Source organism: Schistocerca serialis, chromosome 10 (genome assembly GCF_023864345.2).
Source record: "Schistocerca serialis cubense isolate TAMUIC-IGC-003099 chromosome 10, iqSchSeri2.2, whole genome shotgun sequence".
In the NCBI taxonomy this organism is placed as follows: domain Eukaryota; kingdom Metazoa; phylum Arthropoda; class Insecta; order Orthoptera; family Acrididae; genus Schistocerca; species Schistocerca serialis.
The window spans coordinates 208,768,992-208,795,226 of NC_064647.1; the positions used below are offsets into that span (position 1 = coordinate 208,768,992).

General features: G+C 42.5%; 1 protein-coding gene across 1 annotated transcript in view; it reads right to left on the minus strand.

The window, feature by feature from the left end:
* Nucleotides 1–26,235, minus strand: part of LOC126424877 (uncharacterized) — a 61,824-nt gene that overhangs the window by 12,715 nt on the left and 22,874 nt on the right. Inside the window, exons 2-4 of the mRNA XM_050087706.1 lie at nucleotides 15,394–15,490; nucleotides 11,501–11,642; nucleotides 1,748–1,833 (exon numbers count right to left, since the gene is read on the minus strand). Of these exons, the coding sequence (XP_049943663.1) occupies nucleotides 1,748–1,833; nucleotides 11,501–11,642; nucleotides 15,394–15,471 (306 nt within the window). The 5' untranslated portion in view covers nucleotides 15,472–15,490. The remainder of the gene's footprint in view (nucleotides 1–1,747; nucleotides 1,834–11,500; nucleotides 11,643–15,393; nucleotides 15,491–26,235) is intronic.

A 26,235-nucleotide genomic window follows, 5' to 3' on the forward strand; every position in this document is an offset into this window, starting at 1 on the left:
CTGGTTGACAGTGTCTGACCATCACAAGGGAGGGTCACCATGCTATGCACCAAACATATCATAGCCCGTTCACATCTGTGCATCCCATTCCATAACAAGTAATGGACTCTCTGCAATTGCCTGTGCCATCCCACATGACTGACTAGAGACTAGCAGATGCCAGAGTAGGGAACCACTGTCCCATGTGTAGGCTGCCATTAACACCACGACACAAACAACTGTGACTGGAGTGGTGCCAAGACTGGGAAGCATTGACTGCTGTTGAATGGCATCGCATTGTGTTCATTAATCAATTGTAGTTATCTACCACCTGAGATGACCATTGTCAGTGAGTATGGTGGTGATCTGGTGAGAGGTCCCATTCTTCCAATGTTTCGGAGAGATACAGATGTGTTACTCCCAGCACCATGCTGTGGAAAACCATTGGGTATTTGTTGTGTACATAGTTCCGCGTAGTCAGCGCGTACACAACTTTCCCACTAGAGTGCGCCCCGCAAAGTACAACAGCGCAGGTGCAGCGCTCGTCCGTCTCCGCACTACAAGATGGCACTGTCTTAGAGACGGACCAAATTCTGCTTCCGCCAATCCACGTATTAATATGTAACGCAGCCAGTGAGATTGCTGCTAACGTAGAACCTTTTCTCCTCGTGGATCACACTCGCACAGTGATACCTGAACGCGAGACGTATTATAACGAGTGTACAGACCTCCGATTAGTCAGTCTGCATTAGTCTGCATTTATCTGCACCTGTCTGTACCAGTCTGCATTAGTCTGTACCAGTCTATAGTTAAGTTTCAGTCTGCACCTAATAAGATTGCCATATTCCTGTACATAGCCATGAAGATAAATGTATAGACACTTTTGTCGAGTATCAGAGATGTGTGAGAATAAGATTAACGTACCAAGACCAAAGGAACTTCAGATTGTCAATTGTAAATAGCATCCAGAACCAAGTTAAGTAATTTTTATGCTTTTTATTATTTTAATAAATGTGTGTGAAAATTAGTCAAGTTCTGTTTAAAGTTGGTCACCGTCAATCTGCTACTCTAAGCGTGCAAGTGGCATTTCTATTGTCTGACCTAACGGCAGAAGATAAACACACCACGATAAGACTACAAGACGTATTGCTGACACTCGCCTACTTCGCTAGAGCGACAAGTCAAATAATCTGATGGTGTGTGTACCGAAGGTCTTACAGTACGCACACCACAGTATTACTTCAGGTCACAGTGTTAGTGACTGAGGAAACTAAGATGGCACAATGGTACATCACAGACATCCCACGTACTCATATGTTATCTCTTATGTGATAAAAGCATGGTGCCGATTTACAGCAGGACAATGCTCATACACTCATGGAATATATGTCAGTGATTCAATTTTTTCTGTTGGGCATTGTACATAAACCTTAGATTCTTATATTTACTACATCATATAAAGCTGTGATGCAACATTAAGATATACTTGCAGGTGTATTTTATTCCAATATTTGTGCCTATTTACCTGAGGAGGTGAAGTCACAATAGACTCTTGATTGGTTTCAAAACAAAGCTAACAAGCATATCTGTGGGGAAAATTGGTATGAAAACAACAAGCACAGTCCAAAATAATAGTTTACAGCTGAAGCTCTCGCTATCTAGTGGCATGGAAGGATCGATTACATACCATCTGCATTAATCAGTGGAAGCCTTCACGCACAAACGTGAAGCCCCATACGAGTGGTGTGAAGGCAGTAGTAGTACTCACGTTAATGGCACCTGCCAGCAACATAATGTCGAGGAGAACAGCCAGACTGGAGAGAACAGCACCTATGACCGCCATCCAAAAGGCACCTGCAATCACAAAAAACACTCCTGTCCAACACAGTCCTCCACAGAAATTGCACAGGGTTGCAAAACACATTGGCTACACTGGCTAACTAGAACACCAGACAAGGCGTTTATGCAGTGTACAAACTACTGGGCTGGTGTTATGCATGTCAAAAGTGTTAATGTTAAAAGACATAACATATTTGTACATGACAGAAGATTTTTACATCTGCCAAAGTACAGTTATCCACTTGATAATTGATAACTCATGATGGTCGAAGTAGAGAGGATATAAAACGTAGACTGGCAATGGCAAGGAAAGCGTTTCTGAAGAAGAGAAATTTGTTAACATCGAGTATAGATTTAAGTGTCAGGAAGTCATTTCTGAAAGTATTTGTATGGAGTGTAGCCATGTATGGAAGTGAAACATGGACAATAAACAGTTTGGACAAGAAGAGAATAGAAGCTTTCGAAATGTGGTGCTACAGAAGAATGCTGAAGATTAGATGGGTAGATCACATAACTAATGAGGAAGTATTGAATAGGATTGGGGAGAAGAGAAGTTTGTGGCACAACTTGACCAGAAGAAGGGATCAGTTGGTAGGACATGTTCTGAGGCATCAAGAGATCACCAATTTAGTATTGGAGGGCAGCGTGGAGAGTAAAAATCGTAGAGGGAGACCAAGAGATGAATACACTAAGCAGATTCAGAAGGATGTAGGTTGCAGTAGGTACTGGGAGATGAAAAAGCTTGCACAGGATAGAGCAGCATGGAGAGCTGCATCAAACCAGTCTCAGGACTGAAGACCACAACAACAACAACAACAACAACAACAACAACAATTGCCACACAGCCGAAATTGCAATAAAAAACAAACATTGTCAGTAACAGTCTGTGAAGGCTCAAGGGTACCGACCAGCCGCTGTGTCATTCTCAGACCTTAGGTATCACCAGATGCTGATACAGAGGGCCATGTGGTCAGCATACCACACTTCTGGCCGTTGTCAGTTTTCGTGACCGGTACCGCTACCTCTCAGTCAAGCAGCTCCTAAATTGGGCTCACAAAGGCTGAGTGTACCCCGCTTGCCGACACCACTCGGCAGACCCGGATGGTGACCAATCCAAATGCTATCCGAGCCCAAGAGGGCTTAACTTCGGTGATCTGACAGGAACCGGTGTTACCACTGCGGAAAGCCGTTGGCCCCAAAATTACAGTAGCAAAAATAAATAACTTTTACAGACAAAGGCGACTAAAATGTCTTAAGTTGTTTGTAACTGTAATCTCTACAAATACACTGGAATCTATGAGGCGTGTTATTTAAGTAAGGTCCGTTTGAACATAAGTACACAACGAAAGGTTATTTTAATGGGTCTAGTGTAGCAGGGGATACAACCCGTCGGCTTTGGACAATGACGTCACAAGTCGCCAGATAGCAGTTTACCATTTTCGCTTTTGCTGTTATGTTTCAGTTTCGTTTTTTTACTGATTGCTTAATAAAGTGGATCTGTTTATTCTATCTCGTGAGATTTTTTTTAAAGAAGCCAAAAAACACTTATCAGCCACTGAAGGGAGCTACAACACTAAGAAGAATCGCTTCTCGATTGGCGACTTGTGACGTCAATGTCCAAAGCCGACGGGTTGTATTCCCTGCTACACTAGTCCCATTTTAATAAAGTAAATTTATTTTCAGAAAGTAAATACTTCATTCTATTTTTCGACATAGTTTCCAAGTTTATTGAAACATGTATCATACCTCTCAACCAATTTTAAAATCCACTCTTCATAAGAACTTGGACCTGCTCCGATAACAAAGAGTTCAAGAGGAACAGATGGTAATCGCTCGGCGCAAGATCAGGACTGTAGGGTGGGTGGTGTAAAACTTCCTAGCCAAAACGGTCCAATAAATCGCGGGTCTGACCTGCAGTTTGAGGTCTTGCATTGTTATGGAGAAGGACAATTCCCTTTGACAGCGTGCTGTGTCTTTTGTTTTGAATCGTTCTGCGTAACTTTCTCAGGGTTTGGCGGTATGCTTCTGCATTGACAGTGGTTCCTCGTTGCATGAAGTCTACCAACAAAACACCAAGCCTATTCCAAAACACCGGTGACATGACTTTGCGCTGACTGTTTGGCCTTCACCTTTACAGGCGAGAGTGTGTGTCTCCATTCCATGCTTCGATTCCGGCGTGATATGCGAAACCCATTTACGATCTGACTCAAGAAGCCGGCACCTTCTTCGTGATAACGAGTCAAGAACTTCATTGCGTACTCAAATCTTTGGTTTTTGTGTTCCTTTGTTAGGAGTTTCGGGACCCAACGGGAGCACAGTTTCCTAAACTTTTGGTGTTCAGAAACACTGATCTCGACAAGTCAGGAAATTCGCTAGAGACCTGTTATTGTGAAGAGCCTGTTCTCACGAATCCTCGCTTCAACTGAAGCCACCAAATCGTCTGTAATCAAAGTAGGGCGAACGGAGCGGTCCTCATCATGGACGTTGTCACGGCCATCTTTGAATTCTCGTACCCACTTACGCACTTTGCTTTCTGTCATAACAGTATCACCGTTGACTTCGCAAATCTGTCGATGAATTTCTGCAGCAGACAGGTTCCTTGCTGACAAAAACCTTATCACTGAGCGAACCTCACACACGGCGGGTGAGTTGATAGTCCTAAACATTTTGTAAGCAGAACCGTACAGATTGGATACAGAGCTGAAACTAGACTTGGCCACTGTTTCTATGTTTCGATACAGTGTATCGATACGTGGAACTGTTTCAGTGTTTCGGAACGGCTACGGTTCACTGTTTCGAAACAGTGGTGTTTCATTCCACCCCTGTCTCGGATAACTGGACCAGATTCGGTCTCGAGCCAGACACAGAAACTGTATCATTGTTTCAAAATAAGGCTGTTTCAGTCCACCAATGCTTGGAACGGACTAATTGTATCGAAACAGTGATGTTTCATTCCCCTCTGTGTCGGACGAGATTCGGGCTCGGCACAGGTACTGAAACACATTTAACATACCACTTCATGAAACCCTTTCAAGAGTGTCGAAATCTTTTTGACAAGCAATATCATGAAGCTTAAGATATCAGAAAATAAAGCTTCGTTTCTAGCTGACTGTCATATTCCGAAATGGCGTAACATCTGCTTTATAAACACTAACCAAGCAAAAAAACAACGCATACTATTCACATACAAAATAATAAATATGTGAAAATCATTCAGTTAAATTACACTTTTTGAAAACATACGCTTCTCTGTTCATGTACAGTAATCATATTAAGAAACGCATGTAAGCCTACAACATTTTTAATAAAAAAAAAAAAGGCGTAGAGTGACAGTTATTAGATATATACATAAATTTGATGTAGGTATAATTGCAAGCAATCTGTTTGACATATCACTGATAGTGTAATGGCGAACGGGAAGGACTAGGAAGCATGGTGAATTTATAGTAACGGTTCGAAACACCTTGAAAGACAAAATTTTTTTCTGATATATTTTGTTATTTATTCGAATTATTTGGCGTTATTTGTGAGTCCATAGTCACTGTGCTTATTATCCACAATGATTCCCTTTGTGTGCATGGAAATTAGCAGGATGGGTATATTACCCATACTAACGGAATGTGGGAATTCCAGTAGCATATCCGTTGTTTCTGCAGTTTGCTACCACCTCCAGATCCGTTCGTGGTGGTTCTTCTGTCTTCAGCTATGGCTGTACTCAGCCAATTGAAAAGTATGAAAGTCACACGACACGAAAGCAGCGCATTTGCTGCAGAAATACGAAACTGCCGAGACGCCTAAGTGATAATTTCATACTTTCTGCGATATGATTAGCGCTCTCGCACCTCATTTGTGTTTGTGGACATACTTATACAGTAGACAGTCAAGATGATAAAATGTGTAGGTTCATTAGATAACAAAACACAAACTGTTTCACTGTTTCGAAACAGCGTATCGAAACACCACATTGAACTGTTTCATTTGTTTCGAAACAGTTACGTGTTTCGGTTTGCCCATCTCTACTGAGCACAGTTGTTCCCGAGGCATGCCGGTACACGACGCACGCGCTCGTTGCGGAATGCATGTGAACTACTTGTGTCTACAATAAAAACGGATCTTACTTTAAAAACTCGCCTCGTACAACAGTTTAAATTTGGGTGATTCATCGTGTAACAGAAGGTTAACTGACTTTCTTAGTACTGACATCAAGGACTTTCCTATTGCTTAGGATCAATTGTTTTTCACACCACGGAGGTATTTTGTCTAAACTGCGCAGTTTGTTTGGATCTGACTTTACTACAGGGTAAACAATAGCATTATCTATGACAATCTGATAAGGTTCCTCAGATTCTCTCTTAAATCGTGTATGTAGATTCAGAACACCAAAGAGTCTGTAATGCTTGCTGAGAAAACCTAAATATTATTTCGGTTTCAGTAGATGATTTACAGTCATATACTATGAAGTGTGCCCTTTCTGACAGAAAATCACAAGTCGAGTCACACCACACAACTGAGACGATACGCCATAGGCACGCAATTTGGTTCAAATGGCTCTGAGCACTATGTCCTTAGGTTAGTTAGGTTTAAGTAGTTCTAAGTTCTAGGGGACTGATGGCCTCAGATGTTCAGTCGCATAGTGCTCAGAGCCATTTTTTTTTTTTCGCGCCTTCTCAATCACATCGCTGCAGTATAGGCTGCAATTTTTCTATCGTAAAGCACGGATTAGTTATTTAAAGTCCGCAGGTCGTGGTCTTGCGGCAGCGTTCTCGCTTCCCGCGCACGGGGTCCCGGGTTCGATTCCCGGCGGGGTCAGGGATTTTCTCTGCCTCGTGATGACTGGGAGTTGTGTGTTCTTCATCATCATTTCATCATCATTGACGTGCAATGTCGCCAAAGTGGCGTCAACTAAAAAGAACTTGCAATACGGCGGCCGAACTTCCACGCATGGGGCTTCCCGGCCAATAATGCCATACGATCATTTCAGTTATTTAAAATTCAGAAGGTATAAGAGAGAAAATACAGAGAGTTGTTAAATTTGTTGTTAATGCAACTCGATTACAAAACTGAACCTAACTCCGATGATATTCACTCTGTTCACCGAGCAAGCAGTAAAAGAAAGAGAGGAGAAATTCAGGAAGAGAGAGGAAATAAAAATTTGGAGGTCCGTAAATAATATAGAATGGGCGTTCAATAAGTAATGCAACGCATATTTTTTCTGAAAGCAGGTCAGTTTTATTCAGTACTTTAATACACTATAGTATTACCCACTCTTTTGGTTACAAAATCCAATTTTTCAATATAATCTCCGTTCAGTGCAACGGCCTTACACCACCTCATTGGGAGGCCCTATATGCTCGCATGGTACCACTCTACTGATCGGCGTTGGAGGAGCCAACGTCTTGCCACACCAATAACATCCCCATCATCCAAATACTGCCTCCTGTGGAGTGCATCTTTCGCCAGCCGCTATGGACGAGCGTTCTAGGCGCTTCAGTCTGGAACCGCGGGACCGCTACAGTCGCAGGTTCGAATCCTGTCTCGGGCATGGATGTGTGTGATATCCTTAGGTTAGTTAGGTTTAAGTAGTTCTAGGGGACTGATGAGCTCAGAAGTTGAGTCCCATAGTGCTCAGAGCGATTTGAACCATTTTGCATCTTTCATGGGGCCAAACAGATACTGTACTCTTCATGGTGTTCTGTTAGGTGGCAAGGAATCCAGCGGGAACACACCTTTGAGTACCCCAACTGATGGACAAGTGCATCAGCATTACTAACAAAGACGTGGTGTTTGATTTGATCCATCGATCACCTCGAATGAGAGTGTCCGCACGTTCCAGCATTGCACGAGTCACACCTGTATAGCTGGTCGGCACGTGGAAGATCAGTCAGGTTAGCCATCACAACCTTGTTATGATTGTGGTAGACGCCTTGCGCAACGACTCAACGTGCTTTTGTTCACTGTAAGGTCTCCGTAGACCACTGTTTTGAAAGCTATGTATAATGCCGCCACCTATTCAAACTTAATGAAACTATAGAGGCTGAAGTGGGAATGTTCCACGATGTCCCGTAACAGCTTCCGGATTTTTCAACCGAAATAGGCTGAGAAGAAAAATGTGTTGCGTTATTTGTTGAATGCCCCTCTTAGCAATTCTGTCAGAGACGACAAAGGACTTGGAAGTGCAGTTGAGTGGAATAGATAGCGCCTTGAAAAGAGTTTATAAGATATATAAGAAGTAAATTAAAGCAAGGGCAATGACAAGTATTCTGATAAAATCGGGCGATTCTGAAGGAAGGCGATTCCGAAATGAGACAGTAAAAAGTTAGACAAGTTTTGCTTTTTGAGCTGCAAAATAATTGAATAATTGACAATGGCCGAAGTAGAGAGGATGTAAAATGCAGGCTGGCGATACTGTTTCTGGAAATGAGAAAGCATAAAATAAATTTAACTCTTAGTTAGTCTCTTCTGAAGCAGTTGTCAGGGGTACAGCCTTGTCCAGAATTTGAATATGTGTTGAAAGGTGGCTACACTGAGCCACAGCGCCAGAGATTGCCCCAAAGAGTATTATTCAGCCGCCTCCACTGGCAGTTCTTATCGAGAATTCGTGGTGGAGAGTGCTATTGAGATGTACCACGTGCATGGGGGCCTAATTATATATAATGCAAATAATTTTAAATTTTTAGTAGCTGTCTGTCCGATTACGAAGTCTCGTACCGGTTGGCCCTGACTAGTATTAGTACGCAATCTGACTGCATACAACAACAACAAAGAATGAAACGAAATTTCCGTTAACACAATTAATTAATTAAGTCCCCAGCAACTATAAAACCTACGAAACAACAAAGCACAAGTGTAGCTGTTCTGTGTGTGGAAGTGTGATATAACGTACACATCTGGCACAATAAGACCAGATATTTTAAACACCATTTATACTGAAGTAATAAAAAAAAACAGAAATTCTATAATTGCACATAGAAACCAGAAATACAGTCTAATACAAGAACACGAGCCAGATGCTTTGTTGACTGAACCTGTGACCAAGAGGCATTATTGTTAAAGACATTGAAATAATAAAAAAAGGAATTTTTTTACCTTCATATATATTGACGAAAAGCACACACTGATCATTACAGCATCCCCAAGTCCAACAATATCTGGTGTCTAGCCCATCAAAACAATATGACAACATCTGAACAAGCACTGTCCATGGGAACTTCTCAACAACGACTTACCACTGCTACATCTCAACAAGCACTGCCTACTGCTGCTTCTCCACTACCACATCTCAACAAGCTGAATAATACTCTCTGGCGCAATCTCTGGCGCTGTGACTCAGTGTAGCCACCTTTCAGTGTGACAAATAGTTCATACAGAAACAGAATCTGTGGTTTTGAAGTGCAGTGCTACGGAAGACTGCTGAATATTAGGTCGGTCAATCGAGTAACTAATGATGAGGCAGTAAATCTCATTGAGGAAAAAAGAAAAATTTGGTTGCACAACTGAGGCAATACATTGCATTGAGGAAAAAAGAAAAATTTGGTTGTACAACTTGGCTAAAAAAAGGGGGTAGTTGATAGGACACATTCTAGTGATGGAGGGAAGTTTGTGTGGGAAGGGGGGGCACGAATTGTACAGGAAGAGAGGAAGACCAAGGGATGAATACAGTAAGGAGGTTGCAGTGATTAATCAGAGTTGACGATGTTTTCCCAGGATAGACTAGAGTGGGGATCCAGCACTAAATCAGCCTTCGGACGGGACACAACAACAACAACAACAACAACAACAAAAACAACGGTAGTGTAACTGCGTTCCCATGGGACTAGCTCCCCCTGACTGAGCCCCACGCGTCTGGTGCGACCGCTCGATACGATAGTCGAAACCGCGGGTCGGAATCACGGGTCACTGCATTGCAGTCTCGGCGAAAATTGTGCGCGAGCAGCAGCAGACGGAGTTGTCGATACACGCACCAAAATATGTCTCCTTCACATCGAAATAAAGTTTGCCTTATTATAACTGTTACTACTACTACTACTATTATTACACTCATGTTCAGAAAAAAAACAGACACGACTTCATAATCACAGTACATGTACATTAGTACGTCCTGCAGAAATGATTAGCATTTCAGTCACCCCAATCTTACATATGTTTTCTTGACCGTTTGTCATTTCAGTTGAAAGCGTCCCTGTGCACGTGCAGATGTAAGTTACTGATCTTCGGTGTAATTCCAGTTTCAAACAAAAGTCGTTTTACGTTGAAATTCTTCAGAATGTCTGCATAGTTTTCCTCAGGCGCTTTTTCATAAAGAGGTTACAAAAGTGCTGTAACATTTCATCAACGTGTGTGTGTGTACAAGATCTCTTTGAATTACGACACTAAATAAGAGACGATTATGTGGAAACCTTAGTGCGAACATCTGCAAAATTTTTCGTGTCGTCCGTAAGCCAACACCTTGTACTTGATAACAATTACGTCTTCAGCAGATCAAGAATAATTAAATAGTACTGAAAACTTGTTTTTTTTTGTGTGTGTGATCTGTATTGTTGAGAAGTGCGAAATACAAAACAAAGTCGCACGCAGTCCGACTGCTTTGTAATTTAAATGCGACACATTCGCAGTTTCCCCTTCAGTGTACGGCCGACGAGCTGAATTCTTGGCTGCCCCTGGTATGCAGTATTGCCAGTCCATTAATGGACGTCTGCGGGTGCGCCCAACAATAGCACTCGACGCTGGAGTGCACTTTCCAGAAGAGTCTCAGTTGTGCGTACGGTACAGCACGATGGTCGTACCCGTGTGTGGATACTTCAAGAAGAAGGAATACGTCCAAATTGCATTCATCACCACCACCGTACGGCCCCAGCATTTGGTGAGACAATATGGGATGACCTGCATACACAACACGATTAACTCTGACGTGCATAGTTAGTAATGTGGACTACAGCTGTATTTAGTAAAGCTGGTGGCTGTCTCCTATCTTTACAGAGTCTAAAATAATATCTTTCAACAAGATAATGCATGGCTAGATGTTGCCCATGCTGTCGTGACCTACTCGATACAGAGGACATTCAACTGTTGCCCTTGCCAGCACATTTTGCTGACCTCTCAACCACTGAAAACATTAAGATTAGCTGAGGCACTGGCATGCCACCGCCCTCTATCTGCTACGGTTGATGAGCTCTCGCACAGACCTGAAACAGTATGGAATGACGTATCTCTTTCTGTCATCGAAACTCAGTTGATACCCACACAGCTTTGCACCACTGTTGCTGCTGGAAGTGGCATTTCTGTGTGTTAAATTCCACGCCCTCTAAAACCCCAAATCGTCCAAAAATGTAACTGTTTATGTTTTCTACTGCGTTGTAAGTGTGCATAGACGACATCAAAGTGCATATCCGGTAGTACATGATGCGATTCCCGATGTGTCATTGCTATGAACAAAGTAGTTGCAATTTTGGCGTATAGACGACATCAAAGTGCATATCCGGTAGTACATGATGCGATTCCCGGTGTGTCATTGCTATGAACAAAGTAATTGCAATTTTGTCGAATGTATCAGTGACCTATGTGAGAGTAGATGACAACACCAGATTACCATCCTATGTTAGGGGGGAGGGGATATCACATTATAGATGCAGGAGAGCAACCTGACTAAGTGTGCTTGCGCATGCATGCTTGTATGGGGTCCCACCTGCTAGGATCATGGCAGCCACAACTCTGCCGCTGGACTCAGGATCTGCATCCTCGAAATCCTCCGATCGCAGCTCCTCCATAGCTGCATTCAAGACGTATGCCAGATGTGATGTCCACACTAGCAGGAGGGCATCTCCAAGCTGGAAAAGGGCAACACAGCATCATCTGCAAGTCTCTCTCTCTCTCTCTCTCTCTCTCTCTCTCTCTCTCTCTCTCTCTCTCTCTCTCTCTCTCACACACACACACACACACACACACACACACACACACACACACATAGTTCAGTAACTGTAAGCACAGAAGTCGAGGTCACATTAAGAAACACACTATAGTTAGAGATCTGCAAGAACATGGATATCTGAAGTAATGTTGACTTTGCAGTTAAAATCCTGAACCATCATATAGCCTTGACTGTATTTGTAAATATCCAAAATAATATTAGTTTGTGGCTAAAATTTTAAGGACAGCCTCAGTATCACGATTTTCGTCTACTTTTGCATTTCAAATGATCGAAATAATGATAATTATAGTTTTGGTTGACAATGGCCATGCTGCGGTGGATACACTGGTTCCCATCGGATCATCAAACTTAAGAACTGTCGGATGTGGTTGGCACTTGGATGGATGACCATCTGGGCCACCATAAAATGTTGATCTACCAAAGTGCATCCAGTTTTGTGATGCCAACTGAAGAGGTACTTGACCAAGTAGTACCGGCTTCAGGTCATGAGAACTGACAAAGGCTGGGAGAGCAGTATGCTGACCCAATGGCCCTACATGGTCAGTGTCGTGGTTGCCTTCCAAGGCCTGTTCATATATAGCAGTGGTTAGGCACTATTAATAAGCATTCCGGAGAGAGTTCTACTATACTGGCTACGATGTCATGGAGGTGGTGTATGCACTGTTGATATCTGCAGAATGGCAACAATGAGATCTTCCTCATTTACCACACAGTCACACGTCCATCTGGTTTCTGTCTTACCAGCAGTCATGTTTCTTTAGCAGTAACAGAAGTCATTTACGTAACTGTATAAATAATTCAAAAGCCAAGATCGCTTAAACACTGTTTACTAGATGACCTAGGCGACTGACGACCTCGCATAGTGCTCAGAGCCATTGTACTAGATGACCGGTTTCGTCACACTAAAGGTGCTATCGTCGGACAGGTTTGAGAGAGGGCTTACATGAGTTACACTATATACATTATTATTAGTACAGCACCACAAACCTGAATGTAGCTTAACGTGCATAAATCATTTGGATAAAACGATACATGAGGAAGGCCAGCTGATATAAAATCATTGTCGCAGAAATAAAATATTTATACAACAGACTATGTGATCACTGCAATTCACGTAATTACCGAAAGCTGCCACAAAGTGACAGGAAAGATTTACAGGATGCTCCATCCACTGGAATCTTTGCTTCATGATCTGAGTACTGTACATGTGGTACATACCACATGAATAGTATTCAACAGAGCAGTGAATCTATAAACAATCCACTTAAATATAGGTTGTTTACATAAACTGCCACATATTGTCGGAAACCAATACTTCTTGAGATATGCTCTGTTTTAGTTGTAACTATTAGTGCGTAGTATACAGTGATGTATGCTGTCACAAGAGATGGCAAAAGTAAGTTACTATGAGGGCGTGCTGAAAAACAGTGCCTCTGAATATGTTATACGAAAATGCTTAAAGCTTTTTATAGAGTAAATATTGTTAACATTCTACATATTAATTATTCGTGTCTACATATTTGCAGCCCTCTGCTGTGGATTGTACGGTGTGTAAAGTAACTGTCCTGGTGCGTGGCCGGCCGCTGTGGCCGAGCGGTTCTAGGTGCTACAGTCTGGAACCGCGCGACCGCTACGGTCGCAGGTTCGAATCCTGCCTCGGGCATGGATGTGTGTGATGTTCTTAGGTTAGTTAGGTTTAAGTAGTTCTAAGTTCTAGGGGACTGATGACCACAGATGTTAAGTCCCATAGTGCCCAGAGCCATTTGAACCATCCTGGTGCGTGATAAACAGCATGCTGTAATCAGATTTTGAAGTCGAAGATTTCGGACACACATGGATCACCCTCTTCTTCTGTATAACAATGCCGGATCACACACGAGCATTGTGACATATGCTACCGTCTCCCGCCTTGGTTTCACTGACATCGATTCTCCTCCATACAGTCCCGACTCGGCCCCATTCTATTTTCATCCAAAACTTAAAAAGCACCTCCGTTTCAGCACGCCTTCTGACACTAAACACATGTAAGTATCACTTCATTATCATGTGTGGGCAGGAACTGTTGATGATAGACTTGAGCAGGTTAACAGAAGCTGTGTATCACGATTTTCTGAATGACAAATTGCCATCTCTGTTGGAGAACGTTAGCCAGCAGAAACACAAAAGCTGTCTCTGACAGAATTACAATGTCATCGGCAAACGTCTAAGTTTTTATTTCTTCTCCATGGATTTTAATTCCTACTCCAAATTTTTTCTTTTGTTTCCTTTATTGCTTGCTCAGTATACAGATTGAATAACATCGGGGATGACGATGAGTAAGGTTAAGTTCTTTGTGTATTGTTTCACAGTTTGTAGCTCTCTGTTGAAAATGACACCTACACCTTCAGAGGAGCAGTCTGAAGATGTTGTCGCCTTCAGCCAGAAAACCGTCTTGATGCAGCTCTCCATACTAATCAGACCTGCACAAGCCTCTGAGTCCCTGGATAACTACTGCAACCTACAGACATTCGAACCTACTTACTATACCCAAACACCCATTTGATCTTGATTCCAGTACCCAGGCTTTCGTTTCCCTCTATTTTTTACCCCTGGTCCGTTCCTCCATTACCCAACTGCTGCATGATGCATCCTAGGAACCGTTTTCTTCTTTTAGTCAGGCTGTGCCATAAATTTCTTTTCTCGCCAATTCCACGTTGTATTTCTTCATTAGTTATCCTTACCTACCTATTCAGTCTTCAGAAGTCCTCTGCAATGCCATATTTCAGATGGTTGTGGCCCCTTCTTGTCAATATGACTATAGTTCTCATTTCACATACATTTTGGACAAATTGTCTGAGAAGAAATTTTGTCGCATCTAAATTCATATTCGATCCTCTTGTACAGGAAAGATTTACTTGCTGTTGCCAGTTTGAATTGTATATCTCTACTTCTGCCTTCATCGGTGTTTTTCTTAACTAGATATTAAATATCTAGTACTTTAATCTCCTTATTTGCTAATCTAATTCTGTCACCATCACTTGACATAATTCGACTACACTTAATCACCCTCGTTTTACTCTTGTTCATGTTCTCCTTCTAACCTCTTTTCGAAACACAGTTGAATCCATTCAGTTTTTCTTCAAAGTATTTTGCGTGTCTGATCGAACTGCGCCATTAGCTGCAAAGCTTAAACTTCTGTTTTTTTCTCTCTGAACTTTAAACTTCTTCCAAATTTTTCTTTACTTTCTCTTACTGTTTCCTCATTGTTTAGAGTGGACAACACGAGGAATGAGCTACAGCGCTATCACACTCCAGTCTATGTCCTTCAAACCTTGTAACTGCAGTCTGGTTTCTCTAGTTGGCGTTAACCTTCCTGTTGACGATAAAACTGGAATTACGAATAGTGATTGTCAATCACCAGTGTCAAAAGTATTTTTCTAACTTTACCTAATCTGTAAATGTAGGTTTTTTAAATGTTCACTATGGATGAGGAAGCTTTATCTATTTGTGTCCCTGCGTTTCTTCCTTCGTGAATGTGTATAGTTACACGCAAGTTCCCCTCTCGGTATGGAAAATGTTACTGTGGCCTGTTTGCAGTGCGGGAGTGGAGAGTATCTATGGTGAAGTCAGTAAGCTTCACCGACAGCAGTATGCTGGTACCAGATACTCACCAGCCAGATACAGGCGATGGTGATGATGCCCACTCGCAGGTCGATGCAGAAGCAGCATTTGCCCACTCTGCAGCACATGCTTCCGCCCTCTCACACCCTGCCAAAAGAGAAAAAAGTCAGTCAGTGATTTACTCAATCACAGATCATTTTACATCTACAATGCTATGTGTCAAAATTACAGCACCATGAAGACAACTTGCAACAAACGTCAAAGTGTTCGATACTATGGACTATCAGAGCAATTGTGTGATTGGATTGAAGAGTTCCTAGATAACAGAACGCAGCATGTCATTCTCAATGGAGAGAAGTCTTCCGAAGTAAGAATGATTTCAGGTGTGCCGCAGGGGAGTGTCGTAGGACCGTTGCTATTCACAATATACATAAATGACCTTGTGGATGACATCGGAAGTTCACTGAGGCTTTTTGCGGATGATGCTGTGGTATATCGAGAGGTTGTAACAATGCAAAATTGTACTGAAATGCAGGAGGATCTGCAGCGAATTGACGCATGGTCCAGGGAATGGCAATAGAATCTCAATGTAGACAAGTGTAATGTGCTGCGGATACATAGAAAGATAGATCCCTTTTCATTTAGCTGCAATATAGCAGGTCAGCAACTGGAAGCAGTGAATTCCATAAATTATCTGGGAGTACGCATTAGGAGTGATTTAAAATGGAATGATCATATAAAGTTGATCGTCGGTAAAGCAGATGCCAGACTGAGATTCATTGGAAGACTCCTAAGGAAATGCAATCCCGAAACAAAGGAAGTAGGTTACAGTACTCATTTTCGCCCACTGCTTGAATACGGCTCAGCAGTGTGGGATCCGTACCAGATAGGGTTGATAGAAGAGATAGAGAAGATCCAACGGAGAGCAGCGCGCTTCGTTAGAGGATCATTTAGTAATCGCGAAAGCGTTACGGAGATGATAGATAAACTCCAGTGGAAGACTTTGCAGGAGAGACGCTCAGTAGCTCGGTACGGGCTTTTGTTGAAGTTTCGAGAACATACCTTCACCGAGGAGTCAAGCAGTATGTTGTTCCCTCCTACGTATATCTCGTGAAGAGACCATGAGGATAAAATGAGAGAGATTAGAACCCACACAGAGGCATACCGGCAATCCTTCTTTCCACGAACAATTTTTTTTTGGTCATCAGTCTACTGACCGGTTTGATGCGGCCCGCCACGAATTCCTTTCCTGTACTAACCTCTTCATCTCAGAATAGCACTTGCAACCTACGTCCTCAATTATTTGCTTGACGTATTCCAATCTCTGTCTTCCTCTACAGTTTTTGCCCTCTACAGCTCCCTCTAGTACCATGGAAGTCATTCCCTCATGTCTTAGCAGATGTCCTATCATCCTGTCCCTTCTCCTTATCATTGTTTTCCACATATTCCTTTCCTCTCCGATTCTGCGTACAACCTCCTCATTTCTTACCTTATCAGTCCACCTAATTTTCAACATTCGTCTATAGCACCACATCCCAAATGCTTCGATTCTCTTCTGTTCCGGTTTTCCCACTGTCCAAGTTTCACTACCATACAATGTTGTACTCCAGACGTACATCCTCAGAAATTTCTTCCTCAAATTAAGGCCGGTATTTGATATTAGTAAACTTCTCTTGGCCAGAAATGCCTTTTTTGCCATAGCGAGTCAGCTTTTGATGTCCTCCTTGCTCCGTCCGTCATTGGTTATTTTACTGCCTAGGTAGCAGAATTCCTTAACTTCATTGACTTCGTGACCATCAATTCTGATGTTAAGTTTGTCGCTGTTCTAATTTCTACTACTTCTCATTACCTTCGTCTTTCTCCGATTTACTCTCATACCATACTGTGTACTCATTAGACTGTTCATTCCGTTCAGCAGATCATTTAATTCTTCTTCACTTTCACTCAGGATAGCAATGTCATCAGCGAATCGTATCATTGATATCCTTTCACCTTGTATTTTAATTCCACTCCTGAACCTTTCTTTTATTTCCATCTTGTTTCCTCGATGTACAGATTGAAGAGTAGGGGCGAAAGGCTACAGCCTTGTCTTACACCCTTCTTAATACGAGCACTTCGTTCTTGATCGTCCACTCTTATTATTCCCTCTTGGTTGTTGTACATATTGTATATGACCCGTCTCTCCCTATAGCTTACCCCTACTTTTTTCAGAATCTCGAACAGCTTGCACCATTTTATACTGTCGAACGCTTTTTCCAGGTCGACAAATCCTATGAAAGTGTCTTGATTTTTTATTTAGCCTTGCTTCCATTCTTAGCCGTAACGTCAGAATTGCCTCTCTCGTCCCTTTACTTTTCCTAAAGCCAAACTGATCGTCACCTAGCGCATTCTCAATTTTCTTTTCCATTCCTCTGTATATTATTCTTGTAAGCAGCTTCGATGCATGAGCCGTTAAGCTGATTGTGCGATAATTCTCGCACTTGTCAGCTCTTGCCGTCTTCGGAATTGTGTGGATGATGCTTTTCCGAAAGTCAGATGGTATGTCGCCAGACTCATATATTCTACACACCAACGTGAATAGTCGTTTTGTTGCCACTTCCCCCAATGATTTTAGAAATTCTGATGGAATGTTGTCTATCCCTTCTGCCTTATTTGACCGTAAGTCCTCCAAAGCTCTTTTAAATTCCGATTCTAATACTGGATCCCTTATCTCTTCTAAATCGACTCCTGTTTCTTCTTCTATCACATGAGACAAATCTTCACCCTCATAGAGGCTTTCAATGTATTATTTCCACCTATCTGCTCTCTCCTCTGCATTCAACAGTGGAATTCCCGTTGCAATCTTAATGTTACCACCGTTGCTTTTAATGTCACCAAAGGTTGTTTTGACTTTCCTGTATTCTGAGTCTGTCCTTCTGACATTCATATCTTTCTGATGTCTTCACATTTTTCCTGCAGCCATTTCGTCTTAGCTTCCCTGCACTTCCTATTTATTTCATTCCTCAGCGACTTGTATTTCTGTATTCCTGATTTTCCCGGAACATGTTTGTACTTCCTCCTTTCATCAGTCAGCTGAAGTATTTCTTCTGTTACCCATGGTTTCTTTGCATCTACCTTCTTTGTACCTATGTTTTCCTTCCCAACTTCTGTGATGGCCCTTTTTAGAGATGTCCATTCCTCTTCAACTGTACTGCCTACTGCGCTATTCCTTATTGCTGTATCTATAGCGTTAGAGAACTTCAAACGTATCTCGTCATTCCTTAGTACTTCCGTATCCCACTTCTTTGCGTATTGAGATAGAACAATACGAGACTGGAATAGAAGGGACAACCGATAGAGGTACTCAAGGTACCCTCCGCCACACACCGTCAGGTGGCTTGCGGAGCATGGATGTAGATGTAGATGTAGATGAAAGTGGGCTGAAGTGTTCAGGAAGGCCGTACCCACACCATACAGGATCTCAGCAGCTACGTTAGACTAGCGCCCAAGAAGTGAGATGTTTGCTCGGGCATACAGGCTGGTACAGTCACGCACGTACTCTTTGTTAGGCAATGTGCTTTGCAGTATGAATTTTGACTCTGCAGCGAAGTGTGCGCTGACGTGAGACTTCCCGGAAGATTTAAGCTGTGTGCCAGACAGGGACTCAAACCCAGGACCTTTCTTTGAGGAGTGCTACTGTCGCAGGTTGCGCACGAGAACTTTGGTTGGTCCGTGACGTACTGGCGAAGGTGAAACAGTGAGGACGGGTCACGCTTAGCTAGCTCAGTGGTTTGAACACTTACCTGTGATAGCCAAAGGTCCTGGGTTCGAGTCCTGGTCTGCCACACTATGTTCTTCCAGGAAGTTTCAGGATATGAGCATGCTTGCAGCAAGACGAGAATCCCCACGGGCAGTGCGTCGATGTCTAGAGCGCCATGGAGTGTCTGTACAGTGAACATTGTTGCGGCTTCTCAAAGAGAGACGTATGTAAAATTCGCCAAAAATGTTAGTTTTGTGCCACTAGATTGTTGTGAAGCATGTTAGAAATATTGTCTCCAATTTTCAGAGTTAAATCGAGCTACAAATTAACTAAAAGCTATTTTGTTTCAGCGAGTGCGCAGTGGCACGTCCTATTTTCTACACGACTCCGTCCTTGGATTTGGATTGGTTTGGATTGTTTGGCGGAAGAGACCAAACAGCGAGGACATCGGTTTCATCGGATTAGGGAAAGACGGGAAGGAAGTCGGCGGTGCCCTTTCAAAGCAGCCATCCCGGCATTTGCCTGGACCGATTTAGGGAAATCACGGAAAACCTAACTCAGGTTGGCCGGACGCGGGATTGAACCGTCGTCCTCCCGAATGCGAGTCCAGTGTGCTAACCACTGCGCCACCTTGCTCGGTGTCTCCGTCCTTACTTGCGTTATTTTATTATTTCGTGCCATCAGAGAAGACATCTGTAGCGCACAGAAGGCTGTTAGTCCACTTATGGTGCGATTAATTACAATTTATTACAGAAATGCACACATGGTGGCACCCAAAACCCGAACGCAAACTTCGATAACTTCATTTAGAAGAGAAGCTCAGAGACAATATTTTGCTCATCTAATATCATAATTGTTATTATTTTTCTTTGTGTGCTTAATGTGTACTCGGACCTTGCAGTTAGAGCTCCTAACTCCTTGAATATATTTTCAACGAAACCCATTATTTTTAATTATTCTTTTTTTTTTCTATGCTCGTTGTTACCATTCATTGCTGAATCGACACCATGGCCACAGCTGACGGAGATGCGGGTGTTGTTACAGAATATAATTGCTGGGATACTGTGAACGCAATCTCTAGAAGAAAAAAAAGTCCAATTTTTATTTTTGTAGCAGCCAGGCAGTAACATGGCATTATTTACTCCATTAGCTGCAGGGAGGTCGGCCGCGGGGGCCGGGCGGTTCTAGGCGCTTCAGTCCGGAACCGCGCTGCTGCTACGGTCGCAGGTTCGAATCCTGCCTCGGGCATGATGTGTGTGATGTCCTTAGGCTAGTTATGTTTAAGTAATTCTAAGTCTAGGGGGCTGATGACCTCAGATGTTAAGTCCCATAGTGCTTAGAGTCATTTGAACCATTTTTTGAGCTGCTGGGAGGGCCCCGTTTTTAGTAACACTGGAGTGTTACTGGTTTATATACTTACTGTGTTTACCGAGCGGGGTGGCGCAGGGGTTAGCACACTGGACTCGCATTCGGCAGGACGACGGTTCAATCCCGCGTCCGGTCATCCAGATTTAAGTTTTCCGTGATTTGCCTAAATCGCTGCAGGCAAATGCCGGGATGGTTCCTTTGAAAGGGCACGGCCGACTTCCTTCGCCGTCCTTCCCTAATCCGATGAGACCGATTACCTCGCTGTCTGGTCTCCTTCACCAAACAACCAAACCAAACTTACTGTGTTTATGCCGGACGTTAACACAGGAGAGTACTGATCAACTTGACACGTCATTCATGCAGAGTCCGTAAAATTTCCGCATAGGCATGACTCAACTATAGGACTTAGTCACTGACTAAGAGGGTTTCGAAGGAAAGCAGGAAACCTGAATGCAGTCGGGGGACCTTCACATCAGTTCTCCATGAAACCACAGCTGTCATTAGGCTTAGCCGTCAGTCGTCACATTAACACTGTTGTCAGCCGCATCAAGATTCCTCTCTACAGTTGAGAAATACGTTTTAGAACTCGTTTGAATCCGACAAAGTTGACGTTTCTTATAACTTATCTAGAAATTGTCGAAATAAAAACGCCAGTTTCTAGCCATATGATAAAATTTTGGGGAGTAACACATCATGTGTCAACAATTATTGTTTGCTGGCCTTTACTTGTGATTTGACTTGCGGCGAAAACACCTCAAAATTACCATAGTTACAAATAGTACATTTATATTAGTGTACAGATGCTAATGTTTTACACTTAAAATGAAACAAAATTAAACACCATTTCTACTTGTAATGTGAACTCTTAGTGCAGTAATTTACAATTGCTTGATGTAATGCGAGGTAGCGCCTGTAAATTAATAATTTTAAGCCAAGATTTCCCTCTGTACACATAATCACCTTAAAAGGTGATCACATTGAAACTGACGCGTCGAGGAAGAAAGAGCTACCAAGTCCAGAACACGCGTCATTACAAGAATTGTCGAACAAAAACTTGAAATCGGTTTACAAATAACAAAGATGAGATAGCCTTTTTTTATTTTTGGTCACTGTCTCCGTAGTGAACATACCACAGAAAGTCCAAAGACATTTTGGTCGCATGTAAAGCATTCCAGCGGCAGGACACAATCAATGCCTTTTCTACGCGGTAGTAGTGGAAATACTGTGACAGTGTTGCTAAAGCAGACTTACTAAAGACGGCCTTCTGAAATTCCCTCAGCAAAGAAGACGAAGTAAATATTCCATAATTCGAATCAATATCAGCTGCCAACATGAATAATTTAGAAGCAGATATCCTCGGAGTAGTGAAGCAACTTAAATCACTTAACAAAAGCAAATCCTCTGGTCTAGACTGTATACCAATTTATTCCTTTCAGAGCATCCTGGTGCAATAGCTCCATATTTAATAATCATGTAGAACTATTCACTCGACGAAATATCCATATACAAGGACGTGTAAGTCGCGGGATTAGCCGAGCGGTCTGGGGGCGCTGCAGTCATGGACTCTGCGGCTGATCTCGGCGGAGGTTCGAGTCCTCCCTCGGGCATGGGTGTGTGTGTGTGTGTGTGTGTGTGTGTGTGTGTGTGTGTGTGTGTGTGTGTGTGTGTGTTTGTCCTTAGGATAATTTAGGTTAAGTAGTGTGTAAGCTTAGGGACTGATGACTTTAGCAGTTAAGTTCCATAAAATTTCACACACATTTGAACATTTGGGTAAGTCGGACAGGTCACACCGATATTCAAAGAAGGCAATAGGAGTAATCCACTAAATACTAAATTAGATTTCCACATCGTTAACGTCGATATGCAGCAGGATTTTGAAACATACATTGTGTTCGAACATTATGAATTACTTTGCAGTGAACACATGATGTGTCGTGGGGAGATCACTCTGTTTTTGTAATAATTGAAAAGCCACGATCGCTTCAATATCGTTTACTAGATGACCGGTTTCAGCACTCTGTAAGTGCCATCATCGAATCTGAAATGTTAATCCACGTTTCAGATCCGGTGATGGCACCTTCAGTGCCGAAACCGGTCATATATTGAAGCGATCGTGGCTTTTCAATTATTTTAATTATGAATTACCTCGAAGAGAACGGTCCATTGACACACAGTCAACACGAATTTGGAAAACTTGTGACACACAACTAACTCTATACTCACACAAAGTGCTGAGTGCTATCCAGAAGGCTTTTGACACCGTACCTCACAAGCGGCTTATAATCAAATTGCGCGCTTGTGGAATATCGTGAATGCATATTCTTCTTCCTCTCCAGTTTTCACCTCCCCTCCCCCTTTCCACACACACACACACACACACACACACACACACACACACACACACACACACACACACACACACACACACACACACACAAATGGCCAAGGATGCTACAGCGATATACTGTATGTTTACTTCGGAGATGTTTTCCGACAAGAAAACTGGCATGGCAACTTAGTCTGATCATTTAGTTTTTTTTGGCTCTGAGCACTATGGGACTTAACATCTATGGTCATCAGTCCGCTAGACTTAGAACTACTTAAACCTAACTAACCTAAGGACATCACACAACACCCAGTCATCACGAGGCAGAGAAAATCCCTGACCCCGCCGGGAATCGAACCCGGGAACTCGGGATTTAGTTTTTATGAACCAGTGTGCAACTTCTGTTGATTTTGGTATTCTAAAGAAGGCAGCTTGCTCTTCGGAAAGGCGCCTATCGTGATGTGTTCAAATCTTAAAGTGATCGTCATTTTAAGTGCTTTTGACTCTAAATATTCTCTTGAAACGTTAGCAGTTCAAGTATTAATTGATAGTAACGACAGATTATTCGGAATTGAGAACTAAATGCCGGCCGGAGTGGCCGCGCGGTTAAAGGCGCTCCAGTCTGGAACCGCACGACCGCTACGGTCGCAGGTTCGAATCCTGCCTCGGGCATGGATGGGTGTGATGTCCTTAGGTTAGTTAGGTTTAAGTAGTTCTAAGTTCTAGGGGACTTATGACCACAGTAGTTTAGTCCCATAGTGCTCAGAGCCATTTCCTTTTCATGAGAACTAAATCCTGAGTTACAGTGTAAAGTTGCCTAATCTCTTAAGTATGAAATTGGGGAATAGAGAGTTCTAGAAGTCTTGGCACTGTATGTTACAACGGAATTTGAAGTATTTATCCTGTAACTGTAAAGGACCGGATTTCATATTTAACGATTTTTTTTTTTTTTTGTCTCTTGCAGGTAAGCTTCTTCACGTATGTACCAGCGTTTGCGACAAGACTGCTTGGCGAAGGCAGCCAGGGTATGTACTGAAGTTTTTGCATGCGTCCACGAGAGTAGGATAGGTATCAGACACATCTGGGACATGTTTTATTACATTCACCAGACCAACAACAACAAAATAAATCGAAATCGTCCATTACTTTAACCTCGTACAGTTTTGCGATGGCTTCATATTAGCGAAGTTGCTACATTTCAGGCAAAATCTTTTATTAGCCACTAACTAAACATCTGCGGACCTATGTTTATATCAACTTTTTTCTTTAGTTTTACTTGTAGAATAACATACTAAGATATTTGCATATCTTCGTGAATCACCCTGTATATTCGAATGTAATTAGACGATTAGGGTATAAAATACACTGCTAAGAAACGCTCCAAAACAAGTTTATCAATGCGGAAAGTGAACGGAAATAGGAGTAATCCGCTGAATTAGAGACCCATTTCACTAACGTCGATTTGCAGTAGGGGTTTGGAACGTATACTGTGTTCGAACATTATGAATTACGTCGAAGAAAACGATTTATTGACACCCAATCTGCACGGATTCAGAAGACATCGTTCTTGTGAAATACCACTAGCTCTTTATACTCATGAAGTAATAAGTGCTATCGACAGGAGGTGTCAAATTGATTCCATATTTTTAGATTTCCAGAAGGCTTTCGACACCGTTCCTCACAAGCGTCTTCTAACCAAACTGTGTGCCTATGGAATAGCGCCTCATTTGTGCGACTTTCGGTCAGAAAGGTCACAGTTCGTAATAATAGACGGAAAGTCATCGAGCAAAACAGAAGTAATGTCCGGCGCTCCCTAAAGAAGTGTTATATGCCCTCTATTGTTCCTGATCTATATTAACGACACAGGAGACAATCCGAGTAGCCCTATTTGATTGTTTGCGGATGACCGTCTCGTAATGTCATCAGATGACCAGAACGAGTTGCAAAATGATTTTGATAAGATATTTGTATGGCGCGAAAAGTGGCAACTGACCCTGAATAAAGAAAAGTGTGTAGTTATTCACATGAGTACTAAATGATATCCGCTAAATTTGGATTACGCGGTAAGTCACACAAACCTGAATTCAACTAAATACTTAGGGATTACAATTACAAATAACCTAAATTGGAACGATGTGGGTAGAGCAAACCAAATACTGCGATTCATTGGCAGATCACTTAGAAGGTGCAACAGGTCTACCAAAGAGACTGCTTACACCAGGCTTGTCCGCCCTATTCTGGAGTATTGCTGTGCGGTGTGGGATCAGCATCAGGTGGGACTGACGGATGATATCGAAAAAGTACAAAGAAGGGCAACTCGGTTTGTATTATCGCGAAATATGGGAGATACGTGAATTGGAGTGGCAATCATTAAAACAAAGCCGTTTTTAGTTGCGACGGGATCTTCTCATGAAATCTAAATCATCAGTGTTCTCCTCTGATTGCGAAGACATTCTGTTGGCACCCACCTACATAGAGAGAAATGGCGATCACGATGTTGTTGTTGTGGTCTTCAGTCCTGAGGCTGGTTTGACGCAGCTCTCCATGCTACTCTATCCCGTGCAAGCTTCTTCATCTCCCAGTACCTACTGCAGCCTACATCCTTCTCCATCTGTTTAGTGTATTCATCTCTCGGTCTCCCTCTACGATTTTTACCCTCCACGCTGCCCTCCAATACTAAATTGGTGATCCCTTGATGCCTCAGAACATGTCCTACCAACCGATCCCTTCTTCTAGTCGAGTTGTGCCACAAACTTCTCTTCTATCCAATCCTATTCAATACCTCCTCATTAGTTATATGATCTACCCATCTAATCTTCAGCATTCTTCTGTAGCATCACATTTCGAAAGCTTCTATTCTCTTCCTGTCCAAACTATTTATCGTCCATGTTTCACTTCCATACATGGCTACACTCCATACAAATGTTTTCAGAAACGACTTCCTGACATTTAAATCTATACTCGATGTTAACAAATTTCTCTTCTTCAGAAACGCTTTCCTTGCCATTGCCAGTCTACATTTTATATCCTCTCTACTTCGACCATCATCAGTTATTTTGCTCCCCAAATAGCAAAATTCCTTTACTACTTTAAGTGTCTCATTTCCTAATCTAATTCCCTCAGCATCACTCGACTTAATTCGACTACATTCCATTATCCTCGTGTGCTTTTGTTGATGTTAAAATGAGAGAAATCAGGGCTCGCACAGAAAAATTTAAGTGATCGTTTTTCTCGCGCGCCGTCCGAGAGTGGAACGGTAGGGAGAGAGTTTGAGGTGTGGTTCATTGAACCCACTGTCAGGCAGTTTATTGTGGATAACAATGACGTAGATGTAGATGTAGGACAATATCTGCTCGCTCTCGGCCGCTTTTCGTATTCTTAGGTTTCCTGCTATTGATCGCCAGCTAAGTATTTCAGACTTACTACACGGTAGTGTGGCAGTAGGTACCACTGTAGGCG